This window comes from Felis catus, chromosome B3 (genome assembly GCF_018350175.1).
Source record: "Felis catus isolate Fca126 chromosome B3, F.catus_Fca126_mat1.0, whole genome shotgun sequence".
NCBI classification, from domain to species: Eukaryota; Metazoa; Chordata; class Mammalia; order Carnivora; family Felidae; genus Felis; species Felis catus.
The window spans coordinates 141830980-141848531 of NC_058373.1; the positions used below are offsets into that span (position 1 = coordinate 141830980).

The following is a 17552-nucleotide window of genomic DNA, read 5'->3' on the forward strand; positions in this document are numbered from 1 at the left end:
CTTCAGCCTCTGGGCTTGGAGCCCCCCGATGCCACCCCATCTTTTTCAGCAGTTGATTCCCTCTGGCCGTGGCTTCCTCCTTCCACGCGGTCCTAGCCACCTGCCCCCTTCAGGGGTCCCTTGTTACTTTCCGGTGCGATGTGGGTCTTTCAAGGCATCTTTCCCATCCTATCTAGGGATTTGGAGCAGGAAGGGGAAGTCGATGCTTAGGCTCAGCCTGCCACCTTGGTCTAGTCTCCTTGGCCACTTTATCTTTTCTAGAATTTTCTCACAATCTTCCCACCTCCCAGCTCGCCGGTGCTGCTGTGGGTCTGTAAAGTCGTTTCGGAGCCGGGGGAGCGGGAGAGGGAGACGCGCGTGCTCGGTCGGCGCCCTGAGCGGGAGCTCTCTCGTTCAGTTCATGCCAGGGAAGTGGAAGAAACTCCGAGAGATCCGGGAAAGCGTTCGCTTCCTGCGCCAGGTTGGCAAGGACTGGGTCCAGCGCCGCCGGGAGGCCCTGAAGCGGGGGGAGGACGTCCCCGCCGACATCCTCACACAGATCCTCAAAGGTTCGAGGGCGCCCGCGGGGGCCTTGGGAGGGCCGGGCATCAGGGTGCCACCCGTCAGGGTGACTGATCACCCCTGACTCCAGGTCTGGCTTCTGGGGAGAAGGGCATTTGGTTCTCTGCTGAGCTACGGGGAAAGGGGGCGAGGGGTGTGAGTGTCACCCTGACACCCTCCTTGTCTTCCAGCTGAAGAGGGGGCCCAGGACGATGAGATCCTGCTGGACAACTTCGTCACCTTCTTCATTGCTGGTTGGTAGCTCCAGTGGCGACCGGGGGCTCGGGGCTTTGCAGAAACGGTGGGAACCAGGCATCCCCTAAACTCTGACTCTGGGAGATTTCTCGGGCTATCTGAGCAGCAAAGTTCTGCTGCAGAATGGAGGGGCTGGGATAGAGGAACGGAAGGCCTCTCTCTGCTCAAGGAGGTCCAGGAGGCCCCCTCGGCAGCCGCTGACCTGGCAACACAGGTGGCAACTGTGACAGGTCGTGACACTGCCTTTTGGGGCTCAGGAGAGGTTGACCGTGTACACTCAAGGCTCCATCCTGCTCAGAATTTGTGGGGCAGAGGCCTTTATTAGACCAGCGCAAAAAGACACCCCAAGCAACTTCATTCCTTTGCTCGTGAGCTATTTCTTGAGCATCTTTCTTTATCTAGAAAACTCCTCCTTCGGCGATCCCTTGAGTGCCTCCCCCTCTGGGAAGCCCTCAGTGATTGTGCAACTGCATCAGGCTCCCAGTTTGGAGCTCTGCATGGTGCCCAGAGCTCTTCTCTGCCCCCAGGACTCACAGGGTTACTCCACAGACTTATCTGTGGCGATTCTAGAAGGTTCATCTTCCTCACCGGGTTGCATGCTCGGTGTAAGCCAGGGGTTATGCCCTGCTCCCTGTGTGTTCCCGGGGCCCAGTGCAGCACGGATGCGTACAGAGTGGATGAAATGAGTGAACAAATACGCGAACGCTGGGCACAAAAGACAGAGGCGGGCGGACAAGACGAGGGACAGTTCATGGTCTGAGGGTGGAGGTGGACAGACAGAATGAATTGGGGATTTTGCTGGCCAGTGGATTTTCGGAGGCGGGTGCATGCACCCCTGCAAGATGAAAGAGGAGGAAGGCTGTCCTGAGCGGGGATTGGGGGTGGAAGAGGGCCCTCCCAGTGTGGAGCACTGTGGGCACAGATACCCCGGGAGCCCCAGAGCGATGTCTGAGTTGGAGCAGGACTTCAGGGCACTGTTCCCTGCACTTGCCAAAATGCTTGCTGAGCGGACAATGGCTGGCCTCATCCTGCAAGCCAGGAACCCAGCTGTTCCTCCTGGGATGTGGCTTCTCCACAGGCCGGCTCTGTGGCCTGGGCCTCAGTTTCCTCATCTCTAAAATGGGGGCCTGGAGGCGCTCCCCAGACTTCCCTCCAGCGCTCCAATGAGGGTTTAATGATCTCCCTCTAACCTCACGGCCCACCCCCGCACCTTGCATCCAGACACCGTGGGGCGCAGTGCAGGACGGCAGGCAGCCTCACTTCCCAGCACCCACTTACTGAAAGGTGTAGGCCCTGCTCTCGAGCCCAGGAGGCCCCGGGCCCCTAGGCTGGCGGTGGGTGCCACCTGGTAAAACCACTTACCCCTTCAGAGGAAATGCACGTAACTCAGGTGGTCCCCTCCCGGGCCAGCTGGGGGGCTTGGACTTGACCGGATGGTGCCAGCACTCAGGAGTGGCCTTCCCGCTCCTGCACACCCCCTGCCCTCTCAGGGGAAGCCACCCACTGCTCTATTCCTCGAAGCTACAAGTACAACCTCTCCAGGCCTCAAGGGTGGCGCCCGTCGCCTGGGGACAACACCGGCCGTGGGCTGGACTTGAGCCCCAGGTCCTATCCTGTGGCTAAGAGACTCGACTCTCAGCCTCAGTTTTGTCTTCTACAAAATGGGATGAATACCCCTCCAGGCCAGGCAAAGCTCAAGGATGGTTGAAGGAAGGAGTGTGAAATCCGGATGCGTGCGGGCAAATGCTGTTTATTGGACGACACTGGCTGGCACAGGGGACGTGGACGGGGGCAGCCTGTCTCCTTCATCTCTGTATACCCGGCTCAGCTGCAGGGCGCAGACGTGAGGGCCTGAACTGCCACCACGGGCTCAGGGGCTCAGAGGCGGGTGGGCCGGGCCAGCAGCAGCCCCGCAGTCCCGTGTGGAGCCCCACTCTCCTTTCCCGCAGGCCACGAGACCTCTGCCAATCATCTGGCATTCACGGTGATGGAGCTGTCTCGCCAGCCCGAGATCTTGGCAAGGTATGGAGCGGGGAGGCTCGGGGGGTGGGGATAGTGACTCCCCTTGAAGCCGGTGAAGGGATTGTCTGATGTCTTGTTCCCGGAAGACAACCTGCTCCGGCCCCCCACGGCCGAGCCTCCTCCAATGTGTCCTGCTGCTCTTCACCCCAGGCCCTTTGCACATGCCAGTCCCTCTTCCGGACGCTCCTCTCCCTGCTTTGCTCCTGGAGAACTCTGTCCACCCCCGCAGAAGCCTTCTCATGCCCCTAAAGTAGCCATTCTGCGTTTTCCCCTCCCAGGCTCCTCCCAGCTCGTGAATGCATTTCCTCCTGGGACCATTTGCTTGGAGTCTATTTCAGTCATGAAACTAGAAGCGAGGGCCCGTGGTTCTTTTTCCCTCCCCATGCTGCGTTCAGCGCCTGGCCGGCACTGAGGACCCAGCAGAAGTCCAACTAAGTGCTGTAGGAGGGCTTGTCCTCAGCTGGCGAGACAGAGGAGGGGTGCCTGGGAAATGGCATTGGAGCTGGGCCACTGGTTTCCTTGAAGACAAACAGTGAAAGCACTCGAAAAGCCCCAACAGGCCTGGGGGTGGGAGCTCGGGATGGGGGGCGAGCCTTGATTACCGTTCTTAATCAGCAGCGTACAAGGGCGGAGGTGAACGGTCGCTTCAGAATATAAAATAGTTGATTGGGGTTTTAAATACATATATTACAGTAAGGTGGTCATTACAAAAGTTTGGAAAAAGCCAAAAAGTTGAAATAATAATAATAATAATATAGTAATAATTCCACCACAGGGCCCCACCCCCGGGAGGCAGTTCATGATCAACTACTGAATTTCACCGCGTATTTTATCACATCGCCTCTTCTCCCAGTCCACTCTTTTTTTTATATTGTCGACACACACACACACACACACACACACACACAAAACTTGCCATTTTGACCATTTTTTAAAAACATTTTTGCCTGACGACCCCAATAATTTTTTGTAAGGTCGTGTGTCCCCTCACCTTTTATCTTATTTTTTAACAAAGTTTATTTATTTATTTTGAGAGAGAGAGGGAGAGAAAGAGAGAGGGAGGAGCAGAGAGAAGGAGGGAGAATCTCAAGTAGGTTCCGCATGGTCAGCACAGAGCCCAACACGGGGCTCGATCTGACGGTTCGTGAGATCATGACGTGAGCCGAAATCGAGAGTCAGACGCTGAACCGACTGAGTCACCCAGGCGCCCCTATTCTGATCATTTAAGAAATTATTTTTAATGTTTGTTTATTTTTGAAAGAGACTGCAAGTAGGAAGGGGCAGAGAGAGAGGGAGACAGATCCGAAGCAGGCTCCAGGCCGCGAGCTGTCCGCACAGAGCCCGACGCGGGGCTCGAGCTCACAAACCATGAGATCACGACCTGAGCCGAAGTCGGACGCTGAACCGACTGAGCCACCCGGGCATCTCTCTTCTGGCCATTTTTAAGCGCACAGTTCGGTGGCGTCACGCACCTTCACGCTGCTCTGCAGTCATCGCCACCCCCATCCCAGAACCTTCCATCACTGCCAACTGAAACTGTCCCCGTGAAACACCAGCCCCCCACCCCTGGGGACACCCCCCCCCCCGCCATACTCCTCTCTGTCTCTCCGGATTTAACTCCTCGAGGGACCTCATGTAATTGGAATCATTCGGTAATTGACCTTTCCGTCTGGCTTGTGTCACTTAGCATAATGTCTCCAAGGTTCATCCAGCAGGTGTCAGAACTTCCTTCCCTTTTAAGGCTGAATAGCGGTCCGTTGTCCGGACGCCCCACGTTTTGTTCCCCGACGCGGCTGTTGAGGGTCGCTCGGGTGGCTTCCACCCTTTGACTCCTGTGAATAACGCTGCCATGAGCTTGGGTGTGCAAGTATCTGTGAGCACTTGGGTGTGCGAGTATCTGTGAGAGCCTGCTTTCGCTGTGGGGGCTTATAGACCTCCAGAGAACTTGCTGGAGCGCATGCTAATTCCCCATTTCGGTTTCTGCACACCTTTTTACATTGCCACCAAGGGGACACGAGGGCGATGCTTTCTGCACATCCTTGCCAACACCTGTGGCTTTCTGCCTCTGGATTACAGCCTTCCGAACGGGCGTGAAGTGGTCCGAATCCACTCTCGGGCCTGCGTCCGAGCCTCACCGCGCACATCTTAAGGCTCGCTCGGCCGGCGTCCCCGCGAGGCTCATTCTGTTTCCGGCTGTCGGCTGCCGTGAACCAGGCTGCGACGCACTTCTCTGTGCAAAGACCTTGTTCTGTGCATTTATTGCCTGCGGCCGGTTCCGAGCGGCGAACAGGGAGGGGGGAGACTGTAAGGCCCTGGAACAGAATTCCCAACTGCTTGGGCATCTTGCTTTGGACGTGATGGTTCCTGGATGTCTTCAACGATGAAGCCGGGGGCCGTGGGAGGAGGGTTGGGGGGGGAGGGGAGCTCCGGGCCACTCTCTTCGCGTTTCCTTCCCTTCCTCCTTCTAAAGACTAATAGGGGGCAGTCGCTCCGTGGGGACGAGCTTGTCTTTGTCTGACCCGACAGGCTGCAGGCCGAGGTGGACGAGGTCATCGGTTCTAAGAGGCACCTTGACTGTGACGACCTGGGGAGGCTGCAGTATCTGTCCCAGGTGTGGGGGCAGGAGAGAAGCTTCTGGGCACGTGTGGGTGGTTCGTCAAGCCAGGCCTGCTGCCCCCCTGAACCATTTCCCGTGGGTGTTCTCTAACTTCACCGCCCGTGAGAACAGCCCTGGAGACTGAAAATCATTCCCGTGAGCACCTGCCCCAGACCAATGACAGCAGAGTCGCTGGGGCGGGACCAGGCTCTGGTGCTGTAGTTCGGCCAGAGCCCGGAACCTCCTTCTCCTTTGGGGCCTCGGTTCCTCCTTCCGCGACAGCAGGGGTTGGACAAGAACATGAGGCTAACTTTGCAGGGGCTCTGGGACCCAGTCCTGGACGTGGGTGCGCAGTCAGCAATGCGAGCTGGAGCAAGGGTGGGTCTGGGGCACGCCGCCGGCACGTTCTGTGGGGTCTCTGACGTCTCTCCTCGTCTCCCCACGTGGCTCCTGTAGGTTCTCAAAGAGTCGCTGAGGCTGTACCCGCCAGCGTGGGGCACCTTTCGCCTGCTGGAGGAGGAGACCTTGATCGACGGGGTCCGAGTCCCCGGCAACACCCCGCTCCTGGTGCGTACGGGCCCTGTCTGCTCTCCCCCGGGGTGGCCAAGCCCTGAGGTCGGGACATCCGTGGCCCCGTTGTCACCACTGGGATCTGTCATGAGCTTCACCGTAACCGCGTGAGGACTTTCTTCCTTTTCACCCTGTCCAGTGTGAGGTTACAGCAGGCGATTCTGGAAGGGAGGCGCCCTGTGTACATCTGAGGGTGCTGAGGCTCAGAGAGGTTGCGTTACTTTCCTGAGGTCACACAGCCGGCAGGCAGTGCCCCGTTTCACAGCTGACCCCTCTCCTGCTTCCCCCACGGAGGGTGACTATTCTCCCCCACCTCTCCTTTACTTGCCGTTTACACGCTCACTCATTTGTTCCCCCATCAGGTGTCCCTTCATGCACCATGACCTCTCAGAAACCCACCCCTTTTACTTACTAACTAACCTCTCGCCTTTCCGTGTGTGTGTGTGTGTGTGTGTGTGGACACGTGTCCATCCACACGATAATATGTCCTGGGATTGCTTTGGGACGGCGGGCCCTCACTTCTCTGCCGTGTGTAGACTGCCACCCCGTTATCCATTCTGGGTCAGCAGGCATCTCTGGGGGCTGCCCGATTCCCTGCTCTCCCGAGCACCACGGCTGCCACTCCTGCCCGTGTGGCCGACGCACTGTGCACACGGGGGCGGGAGGGCTGGGTTGTGGGGCATCTCAACGTTCGACTCGGTAAACTAGGGCCAAAGTGGTTTCCAGAACACCCATGCCAACCCAGACGCCCACTAGCTCTGTTCCTTATCCTCCCCAATGCCGACTGTGGTCCGGCTTCTTGGTTTTGCCAATCAAATAAGCCCAAGGAAGGTGTTTCCCTGTGGTCTTGATTTGCAGTTTCCTGGTTACTAGTGAGGCTTGCGGCGCTGTTATCTCAACGCTGTGCAGAGCTCTCTGTAAAAGTTCATTTAAACAAATTTTTTTAATGTTTATCTATTTCTGAGAGAGACAGTGCAAGTGGGGGAGGGGCAGAGAAAGCGAGAGGGAGACATAGAATCCAAAGCAGGCTCCAGGCTCCAAGCTGTCAGCACGGAGCCTGATGCGGGCCTCAAACTCATGAATCATGAGATCGTGACCTGAGCCGAAGTCGGACGCTTAACCGGCTGAGTCTCCCCGGTGCCCCCCCCTGTAAAAATTCATATATTAATCTTTTGTCAGGTATGCGTGTTGCAAATGTCATCTTTAGACTTGTGACCTCTCTTTGTTAAAGTGTTTTTCATGATCCAAAGTTCTTAATTTTTCAGGGGTCTGTTCTCTTGTTTTGTCTTAGGGAACCCCACCCCCACCCCATCATGAGCTCAGCATAGTCACTTACATCATCATCTGGCAATATCACAATTTTCTTTTTCAAGTTAAGTCCCTATCTACGTGGAACTGAATTTGTGTATAGTGTGAGGTAGGGATCTGTATTCGTTTTCTGGGGCTGCTATTACAAAGCACCACAGAAGGGGGCGCTTCTCAGTGGAAATGTACTGTCTCACAGTCCTGGAGGCTGGGAGTCCAAGATCAAGGTGTCTGCAAGGCTGATTTCTCCTGAGGCCCCTCTCCTTGGCTTGTAGATGGCCGCCTTCTTGCCTGTCCTCACAGGGTATCTTCTCTGTGCACGTCTGTGTCCTAATCTCCTCTTCTCATAAGGACACCGGTCATCCTGGAGTAGGGTCCACCCCAATGACTTCATTATAACTTGCCACTTTTTTATTTTTTTATTTTTTTTAATTTTTCAACGTTTTTTATTTATTTTTGGGACAGAGAGAGACAGGGCATGAATGGGGGAGGGGCAGAGAGAGAGGGAGACACAGAATCGGAAACAGGCTCCAGGCTCTGAGCCATCAGCCCAGAGCCCGACGCGGGGCTCGAACTCACGGACCGCAAGATCATGACCTGGCTGAAGTCGGACGCTTAACCGACTGCGCCACCCAGGCGCCCCTTATTTTTTTAAAAATTAAAAAAAAATTTTTTTGAGAGAGAGAGACACACACACAGAGAATCCGAAGCAGGCTCCAGGCTCTGAGCTGTCAGCACAGAGCCAGCCACAGGGCTCGACCTCATGAAACATGAGATCATGACCTGAGCCGAAGTCGGATGCTTAACCCACTGAGCCTTCCGGGTGCCCCAATTGTCGCTTTAAAGAGACTATCTCCAAATACGGTCACATTCTGTGGCTAAGACTTTAAGATAAGGATTTTAGGGGGACAAAATTCAGCCTACCCCAGGACCTGATTTTTACTTTTACAGAGGAAAATAACATGTTCTGGTTCTATCTATTGGGCAGCCCTCTCCCCCCTCGAAGCCCTGGCTTTCCCAGGGCTCGGCCATGCCTTCTCCAGCACGTATCAAAGCTTCATGATGTGTGGGTCTTTATTCTGTGTATCTGCTCTTTTTTTTTTTTTTCTAACACCCCAGCACCAATACCACCTGCCTGAATGACCCAGGTGGTGGTTTAGAATGCCTTTATATCTAGCTGAGCAGGCGGGTAGCCATGTGGGCCTTGAGTGGGCAGATCCCAGCTCCAATCCCACCCCGCTCTGGCAGGCCGGCTCACCTCTGGGCCTCAGTGCCCTCCTCATAAGCTGGGGTGATGATACCTGAGTCACAGTTTACTGAGACGAGTTGAAGAACAATGGTCATCACATGTCTGGTAAATATCCCTGGCACACAGTAGGTGCCCTTTGCTGACCTCGGACACCTCTCCACCTTATTATGCTCCCACGGTTCCGGGCCCTCCCTCCGCTCTGGCTGCCCTGTACTCTCAGCCCAGAGAACCAGCGGCAGAGTGGGCCCAGGGAACTCTTTGGTGCAGGAGTAATGAGACCGAGGTCGGCACCCAGGGCACCAGTTATAGGGGGCATGTATGGCCCACAGAGGCCAGGGGCACAGAACACTGCCCTCAGTCGGGAGGCAACTTGGCGCATATCATAAGGCCAGTGGGGCCTGCAGATCCTTTCCCTCCCCCCTCTTCCCCCCCCCCCCCAACCCCGCCGCAGAAGCAACCTTGTGCTGAAAAGGAACTTTGAATGACAGCTTTTGGAGATCTTGAGGAAGAGGCTCTCGAAGCAGACCTGAGTTTGAATGTGTTTTGCCACTTACTTGCCCAGTGACTCCAGGCAAGCCACAAACCTCTCTCTGAGCCTCAGCTTTCCCATCTGTAAAACAGGGTTAACTGTTGGCCCCCTGTAGCACGGGACCAAGCATAGAATGAGATACACACCCAGCCGGTCCTTGTTGGCACACTGGGCTGCCCCTTCCCTTGTCTTAGACACTTGCCAGGAGCCAGTGGAATCCCACACTGGCCCAGATGGGTGGGTGGAGTAGAGGGGGGCCACTCTGCTCCTGGTCGCCCCGTTGGGTGACCACAGTGGATCCGGGAGGTGTGAGGGTGCCTATCCTTGGAACCAGAGACAAGCAGTTCCTCCCCCTGCAGTTCAGCACCTACGTCATGGGGCGTATGGACACATACTTTGAGGACCCACTGACTTTCAACCCCGATCGCTTCAGCCCCAAAGCACCGAAGTAAGTCCCTCTTCAAGCTGTGTGCGAGTGGAGGCCTGGTGGGAGAAGGATGGTCCCAGTGACCTGCGGGCTGGACCGCCTATGACCCCTGAGCCCACATGGCCTTCCAGATCACTGTGAGGAAGTTGCCATCCCCACTCCGCCCCCTTTTGTGGGGAGGAAATCACAGCTCAGAGAGGTAAGGTAACTTGCCCAAAGATGCACAGTCAGTAGCTGCAGAGCTGGGGTTGGAGCCCAGCTCAGACTGGTTTTAACACCCAGACTTATAACCAGTCCCCTATATTGGGAAGCTCTGGGACTCGGGCCAGGGGCTGCACCTCCCCCTGCCTTGATGGTCCTGAGAAATGGGAACACTGATGGCTCCCCCTGAAGGCTGCGTTGGGGGCAAATGCCTTAAACTACAGTGGGACGTAGGGGGGGGGTAGGGGGGGCAGCCAGGCCCCAGGGACCGACCACCTGCGTCCAGACCCAGCCTCTGCCCAGAACTGGACGTGTGACGGGCCAAGTATAGAAGTGGCAGAGAAGCCGGGGTGGGGGTGGGGGTGGGGGTGGGGGTGGGGGTGTTGCTTTGGCTCTCCGAGCCTCAGTCCCTCCAGCTGTGAACTGGGGATAATAACAGCTCCTTCTGGAAAGCGCCAGAGGAGGATAAAATGACAAAATGCTGACGCAGAGCGACAGAGCCAGCCCTGGATGTGTTCAGTGGGTGCAAACTCCAGTCGTGGCCCCAAGCCATGCATCCGCAAGGGATGGGTTTGTCACCCGCCGGGGCAGGACTGTCACGGGGCCGCCTCCTCCTGACAGCCCTCTCCCCGCAGGCCGAGGTTCACCTACTTCCCCTTCTCTCTGGGCCCCCGCTCCTGCATCGGACAGCAGTTTGCTCAGGTAGGAGGCCAGGGCTGGGCGGGGTCTCACCCTGGGGCCAGGAGGCCTGGCAGAGCCCGGCTCGGGGACCGGGGGCGGGGCGCCGGGGTGGGGGAGGGCCGGGCCAGCCGGGGCCCCGCCCACCGGCTGCCTTCCGGCCGCCTGCCTCCCGCCCCTCCCCACCTCTGCACGCAGATGGAGGTGAAGGTGGTCATGGCCAAGCTGCTGCAGAGGCTCGAGTTCCGGCTGGTGCCTGGACAGCGATACGGGCTGCAGGAGCAGGCCACGCTCAAGCCGCTCGACCCTGTGCTGTGCACTCTGCGGCCCCGGGGCTGGCAGCCCGCACCCCCGCCACCCTGCTGAGCGGGCCTGGGGTGGATGGGACTCCTCTGGCAAGGGCCGCACCCACACTCCTCTGCAATCCCGCTGCCATCCACCCTGTTCCCCTGCCCCCTTCCTCAGGGGCACCCTCCACGCTGGCTCCCAGCGGGCCCCCCTGCCAATCACCACCTGCTTTCCTCCTTCCCCCTCCCCCTCCCCCTCCCCCTTAAGCTCCCGGTCCAGTGCTAACTTCACGCCCTTCCTGGACCGCCCCCCCCCCCCCCGCCCCGAACCTAACTCCCAGCTGCGCCCCAGATGTGCTATCTCTTACCCCCACCTCCCTGCACAGGCCACTCCCCCTGCCACACACCCTAACTCTTGCTCACTTCCTAAAACCCTCTTCAGGTGTCACCTCTTCCAGGAAGGCCTCCCTGCCACCCCCGGCGGGGCCAGGGGCCCCTCCTCTGTGCTCCCTTGGTCACCTGTGCTACCTCTAACACCACACTGACCACACTGTATTGTGAGTGTCCTTTGATGTGACCAGCTGCCCTGCCAGGCTGTGAGTGCCTCGTGGGCCAGGTCTGTGTATGATTCGTCTCCGAGCCGCCCTGGCCTGGCACAGAGCCGATGCTCAAATAAATATGTGTTGACTGCATGAATGAATGGCCGGACCGGGCCAGAGAGCGCTCTGGCCTCAGTTTGCTCATCTGTAAATGAGAGGAATATCGAGACTGGTCTAAGGGCTAGTGCAGCTCCAGAAGCTTCCCTTGAAGGTGCCCAGATGGTGCCGTCTCAGGAGAAGGCCGCCCAGGTTACCAGGAGGGCTCTATGTTAGTAGAAGCCAGTTCCCTGTGTTATGTGCAAGGCCATGTTCCTGGGTGCGGTGTGAGGCTGGGATTACAGACGGGGTTTTGAGAGAGCTCGATCTGACAGGGTCGGGGCCCTGGGGCCCGTGGGGTCTAGTCTACTCCCAACAAGGGTGCTGGGGACCCCAGAGGGCCTCACACAGGCCAGAGCCCCCAGGACCTCTCTTGGGGACGGCTTGGTGGATCTGAGCGCCTGCACGCCCGGCCTCACCCCTGCTGGCTTCCTCTGCACCTTCTGGCACAATGCTTCCCCTCCCGACCTGGTCGGAGGAGGCCTGTGGGCCCAGCCCCAGGAGGTGAAACTGGAACCCCGACAGTGGTAGGTGGGTGAAGGTGCCCTTCTTTCCTCCCCCGGGGCCTAGAGGTGGCCAAGGGCAAGAGGTACTGGGCCAGCCATGTCCTCTGGGCCCATCCAAGGAAAAGGACCCCCTGAGTTTCTCCCTCAGTACTTGGGAGCCTGTCTTCCTGCAGAGAAAACAACACGCCTATGCCCACTGCCTGGGGTAAATGCCCTGGAAAGGTCCGCTCTCCATAGCAGGAGGGGAATGGAATGGAGTTGGGCCAACCCTCGCTTTGCCTCAGCTCCTCCTCAGTCCTTGAGCAGTCTGGAGCTGAGGGACCTTCCGATTTAGCAGGAGAGGAAGCTGAGGCTCAGGGGAGGAAGTGACAGGCTCAGGGAGGTGGGGATACTGAGCCCGTTCCTCTCCCCAGCCCAGGTGGGTCAAGGGAACTGGCGTCTGCAGTCTGTCCTGAGCCTCTGGGCAGAGCGCCCAGCCTCCAGGATGCCTCTGTGGCCGCAGGTTCCTTGTAGAGTGACAGTCCCGCTCCCCTGGTTCTCTGCCCAAACTGGGCACTGGGCGGAGGGCCTCGATCGAACTACACTCCCACCCTCCCTCCCCTTTCCAGTCCCATGTCTGGGCGGGGGAGGGGGCTCAGAATGTCCCGTGGCTCTCAGAACCCGTGTGCCTGGGCTCTGCCTCCAGCTGTGTGGCCAAACCCGCCCCTTGATGGTCTCTGCCCAGCTCCCCCCCACGGCCCCCCAAATGCCGCTGTTTCCTCTTGCCTCGTCCCTGGGCCTTCAACCTTGTACTGCTCCCAGGGACCTGCCCTGCCTGGACCACTACACCCCACCCTCTGCAGCTTCTCTTTGAGGCTCACCAGCCCCCCCTGGAGCTCTCCAACAGCCCCACAGCAGCCCCACAGCCCCTGGGCACCCCCACCAGCCCCCCAGTCTCCACCGGCACCCCCTACTCCATGCCCTGCGCTTCCTGCCATGGCTGGGCCTGGCCCCCACAGGACAGAACCTCCTCCGCTGTCCATCTAAAAGGCCCACAGGCTACCAAGGCTTAGCATTCCAGGGGCGTGACCTGACATTGCCTGGAGGGGTCTGGAGGGGTCAGCTCCCTCTGGAAACTTCCAGCTGCCTTTACCATCATCTGACTTAGCAGCTACTTATCCACTGCTGAGCCTGAGTCTTCACATCGTCATTTCTTCAAATCCTCTTGAGTATGGCCCATTTCACAGATGAGAAAGTCAAGGTCACGACACACAGCAGGGCCATAGTGGAGTCAGGACTCAAACCTGACTTCCACCTGCTCAACAAGCCCTGTCACCAAAGGCCTGGGCTGGCCTCCGAGCACTGGAAACCCAGGGCGGGAGGCCTGAGGTGAGTGGGAAGAGCCTGGACCCCCCCCAGCTCTGCTCTGCTGTCGTTGCCTGTGGGTTAGTGCGCCCATCCTGACCTTCCCGAGGCACTTCCTCCTCCATAAAATGGACTTTCCATGAGAGAGAAGGTGGCTCTCAGGCCTGGCTGCCTAGATGAGTCACTTGGGCCAGCTGGATCTGCCTATGGGTTGGGACCCCCAAACTTCTCTTACGTCCCCTGGAAGACTCCAGTGTGCACAGGGGTGGCGTCAACCCCTGGGACTCAGGCAAGATAGATCGAACTGGAACCAAGCCCCTGCAGCCAGACCTCCTGGGGTCAGGTCCTACCTGACCTGTCACTGTTGGGGGGGGGGGGGCTTGGGCCTCAATTTCCCCATCTGTAAGGAAGGACGGATGATAGGACCCACATCCTAAGATTGATGGGAGAATTAACTGCATTCTGTATAGATCGTACTTAGCATAGAGCCTGTCGCGACAGTGTTGCAGACCCGCCCGCAGTGATTGTCACTGGCGTCGGAATCTTGATCGCGGTAACCTCTAGGGAAGGAAGGGCTTTCCTGGGAGGCCGGGCAGTGCAGTTCCCAGAAGGGCCACACGGTGGCGCCCCGGCGCAGCGCTCCGGCCGGCGCGCCTGCGGGTGGCCGAGTGGGCGGTGCCTGCCCGCCCGGTCCCGCGGGGGAACCAGAGGCCCGGAGGGGGCGGGGCCGCGGCGAGGCAAGCCCGGCCTCCTGGGGGCGGGGTCGGGCCGGGAGGGCGCAAACCCCGGCGGGCCCAGGCGCCGGTGGTTTGGAGCGTCCTCTGAGCCTTCGGGTGGTGGGGGGCAGGTGGGCGTCGCCATCCCCGTGTCACAGGTGGGGCCACCGAGGCACGGCGAGGCACGACAGCCGGGCGGGGGGGACGTTAGGGGGACTATCCCGCAATGCCGCGATCGCTGGGTGGTTCCCCCTCACCTCTCCTGGCGGTGGTCTGGGTCTGGCGGTGGGACGCTGGCCGGCCCGGAGGGGGCAGCTTTGGCAAGAAAAGCCCAGTGGCGGGGAAGCGCACTAGGAGGACGGGCAGGGGTGCAGGGGGCTGCCTCCCGCCTGGGAGGCCTGGGGGATGCCTCCTGACTCCTTAGGGCTGAGCTGCTGTAACACTGAACACGCTCTTGGCTGAACCGAAGCCACCTCCAGTGTCCTCTGCCCCAGGGCCCTGGAGGCTGGTGATGAGGGGTCCTCGGGGTGGCTTGTGGCCCAGCCTTCGCTGGGGGTCGGCCTTGGGAGCCTCGCGAACTTGGGCTGGGGGTGAGAAGCTGTCCCAGCTGTGTGAGGTGGGAGGTTTTCTTCTCTGCCCTGCACCTGAGGACAGGAGTCTGGCTCTGGAGTCACCTAGTGACCCTGCTGGGCCTCAGGGGCAGCCGACGGAGTGGGCGGAGGGCCACAATTAGCCACCCACCTGGGCAGGTTAATCGGTTGTGGTGTCCTTTATACGGGTCCAGGGTTTGGTAGGTCCAGCCCCGGTGGACCCCAGAAACAGTGTATGTGTGTATTTCCTGGGTGATCAGTGACAGGGAGGATGGCCACCTGGAGGGGGACCTCAGGGCAGGGGCAAGAGGGGGCTCAAGCCAGCGGCTCTTCCCACATTTCAGCCCCTCTGCAGGGATGTTGTTTTCCTCTGGGGCAAGAATTCTGCATCCTAAGCAGGCTTCCTGATGAGCGTGTGACGCAAAGGCGGTTCTCACCCCCCTGGGGTGGATGACCTAAATCCACATGTCTGCCCAGACCTCACCCCTGGGCTCCAGACAGCCTTGGGCATCTCTGTCTGCAAGTCTATAAATAGCCCTAGGGGGAGGGGGCAGACACTAGGGGTATTTCTGGCAAGTGGGGGAGACTTACTACTGGAGGGCCATTTCTCTGAATCAGGGCTGGGTGGGTACAGATGGAGTGAAGGCCCTTCCTTGGCCTGGAGCTTTGGAAACATTTGTGCCTCCCAGAACACGTCCCCCTTGAACTTCCTGCTTGCTTAGGGAACCCTGTGGTCACCCTCTGGATGTTGCCTACCTTGGGTAGTCCCTGCCAGCGGGCCAGACCGAGGGCCAGCGAGGTAGAGTGGTCACCACCAGCGGGAGGCAGCCTGAGTAGCTAGGGGCGAGTCTGCAGGTCCCTGAGGGGGCACCCCAGAACCCCCTGCCTTAGGCAAGGCTCTACGGCAGCCCCCACCCTGCCATGCCCAAGTCCCAGGCCTACCCCGGAAGAGACTCCATGCGCCTCAAGACAGGCCAGGAGGGGCGTGGGGGGCACTGGGGCCTTCCGTGCCGTGAGCCTGGCCCCCAAGGTGGGATGTGGAGGGTCCCTGGGTCAGCGCTGGGCAGGCAAGGGCAAAGGACGAGCCTCCCCTCCCTGCTCCCTCTCTCTGGGCCCAGCTTCTCTGCTGGTCTCAGTTTTGGGGGGCCGTGGGGGACGACGACAGCAACTCTGGTGGGGCTCTTCTAACCCCAGCCCATGGGGAGAGCCCTCATCCAAGCCCCTTGCATAGCCTGGGACCCCAGGTGAGGAGGAGTCCAAGGTATTAGCCACAATGACACTGACGATGCCACCAGCTCACCACTGAGCGCCCACTGCAGTCGGTCCTGAGCCCACTGTACTGTAACCCCGGCCCCGAGGGGCGGGACCTCACTCTCCCTGGGGGCCTCCCCCCTGCTGTGAGCCCTGGAGCCTGAGGAGGAGGCCAGGGCATCCCCGGCAGCCCCACGCCTCACCCCAAGTGACAGTGGCTCCTCGGCCTCCACCCAGAAGTGAGGGTGTTGCTCAAAGGACCCAGGGGCTGCCCACGCCCTCACCCTAGGGACACCGAGTACGTCTGGACGGGCCCCTGAGCTTCTCTCCTGGCTGGGAGGCTGGGAGGCTTATCCAAGGCCTCCCAGGTGGCCTTCAGCTTAGGGGGCCTGGGCGGGGTGGGAGCCCCTGGGTGTGGGAAAGCAGCTCCCAGAGATGCACGGGAGTGGTACACACGGGTGCCCACTTGTGTCTCTCCCTCCATCGATCTCTGTGTTTCTGTGGTCTCTCTGTCACCGTGTATCCGTCTCTCCCGTGTGGGTCTCAGTGTCCACGTCTGTGTGTCTCAGGCTACATGTATTGGGGGCTGTGGGCTGTGTCCTGAGCTGTAAGGAAGTGTCTGTTTTCACCTCAGGCAGCGGACAGGCCTGGGAAGTATCGTGAGGCCCGTTGGTGCCAGGCCCTTGCAGCACAGCACAGCCTCGTCCTTCCCACGACCCCTGGGAGGCTAGATGGCCTGCCCAAGGTCACAGGCCCAGGAGGTGTGGTCCACCCAGTGTGGACATCCGCTGTCCTTCCTCGGGTCGTAGCCACCAACGTCCCAGGGGAAGCTCCTTGTTCAAAAGTTTCCTCCCAGGGGGCGCCTGGGTGGCACAGTCGGTTGAGCGTCCGACTTCAGCCAGGTCACGATCTCGCAGTCCGTGAGTTCGAGCCCCGCGTCGGGCTCTGGGCTGATGGCTCGGAGCCTGGAGCCTGTTTCTGATTCTGTGTCTCCCTCTCTCTCTGCCCCTCCCCCATTCATGCTCTGTCTCTCTCTGTCCCAAAAATAAATAAATGTTGAAAAAACAAATTAAAAAAAAAAAAAAAGTTTCCTCCCAGGACGCCTGGGGGGCTCAGTCGGCTGAGCCACCGACTTCGGCTCAGGTCATGATCTCACAGTCCGTGGGTTCGAGCCCCGCGCTGGGCTCTGTGCTGACAGCTCAGAGCCTGGAGCCTGCTTCAGATTCTGTGTCTCCTCTGCTCTTCCCCTGCTCATGCTCTGTCTCTCTCTTTCAAAAATAAATAAACATTAGAAAAAAACTTTCCTCCCTCTGTTATGGGGGGGGACCCAAGGCCCAGGAAGACCGGGTCTCCAGCAGGGAGGAGTTACTGGGGCTCCTGAGACCTAGCTGGTATCTGTGCAAATGGGGAGTGAACAGGTGCCAGCGGGCGGGGCGGGGGCCTCCTCCCTGGCCCCACCAGGCTGGGGGGCCACTCCTGCCTTTGGTGGGGCCGGCCCTGAAGCTCCTTTCCTGGGGCACCCTCCTTTCAGCAGCAGAGATGGCTGGCTGTGAAGTGTGGGGGCAGGTGGGGCAGGGGGTGTAAGGCAGGGCCTGAAAGGGGCCCCGCTCAGAGCTGGCCCCACTGATGCACAATAAATGTGCACCCCTCTTGCCCTGTTCCCCTTGAAGCAACCTGCACCCCTGCAGACTTCAGAGGCCCCACGAGCAGCCCGCCTGCGCCTCTCACCGGATCGCCCACCACTGTCCCTTCCTGCAGCGCCCCGACCACTTTGCCAGCCCTATTTTCTGC

At 59.3% G+C, this 17552-nt stretch overlaps 1 protein-coding gene across 2 annotated transcripts in view; it reads left to right on the forward strand.

Annotated features, from left to right (window-relative positions):
* CYP46A1 (cytochrome P450 family 46 subfamily A member 1) overlaps positions 1-11351 on the forward strand; it is a 32371-nt gene extending 21020 nt beyond the window's left edge. For both annotated transcript variants that reach the window (XM_023256212.2, XM_045060504.1), the window contains exons 8-15: positions 398-548; positions 732-794; positions 2745-2817; positions 5344-5428; positions 5870-5980; positions 9426-9514; positions 10330-10396; positions 10571-11351. In XM_023256212.2, coding sequence (XP_023111980.1) covers positions 398-548; positions 732-794; positions 2745-2817; positions 5344-5428; positions 5870-5980; positions 9426-9514; positions 10330-10396; positions 10571-10738 — 807 coding nt within the window. In that variant the 3' untranslated portion in view covers positions 10739-11351. The remainder of the gene's footprint in view (positions 1-397; positions 549-731; positions 795-2744; positions 2818-5343; positions 5429-5869; positions 5981-9425; positions 9515-10329; positions 10397-10570) is intronic.
* Positions 11352-17552: the final 6201 nt, after the last annotated feature.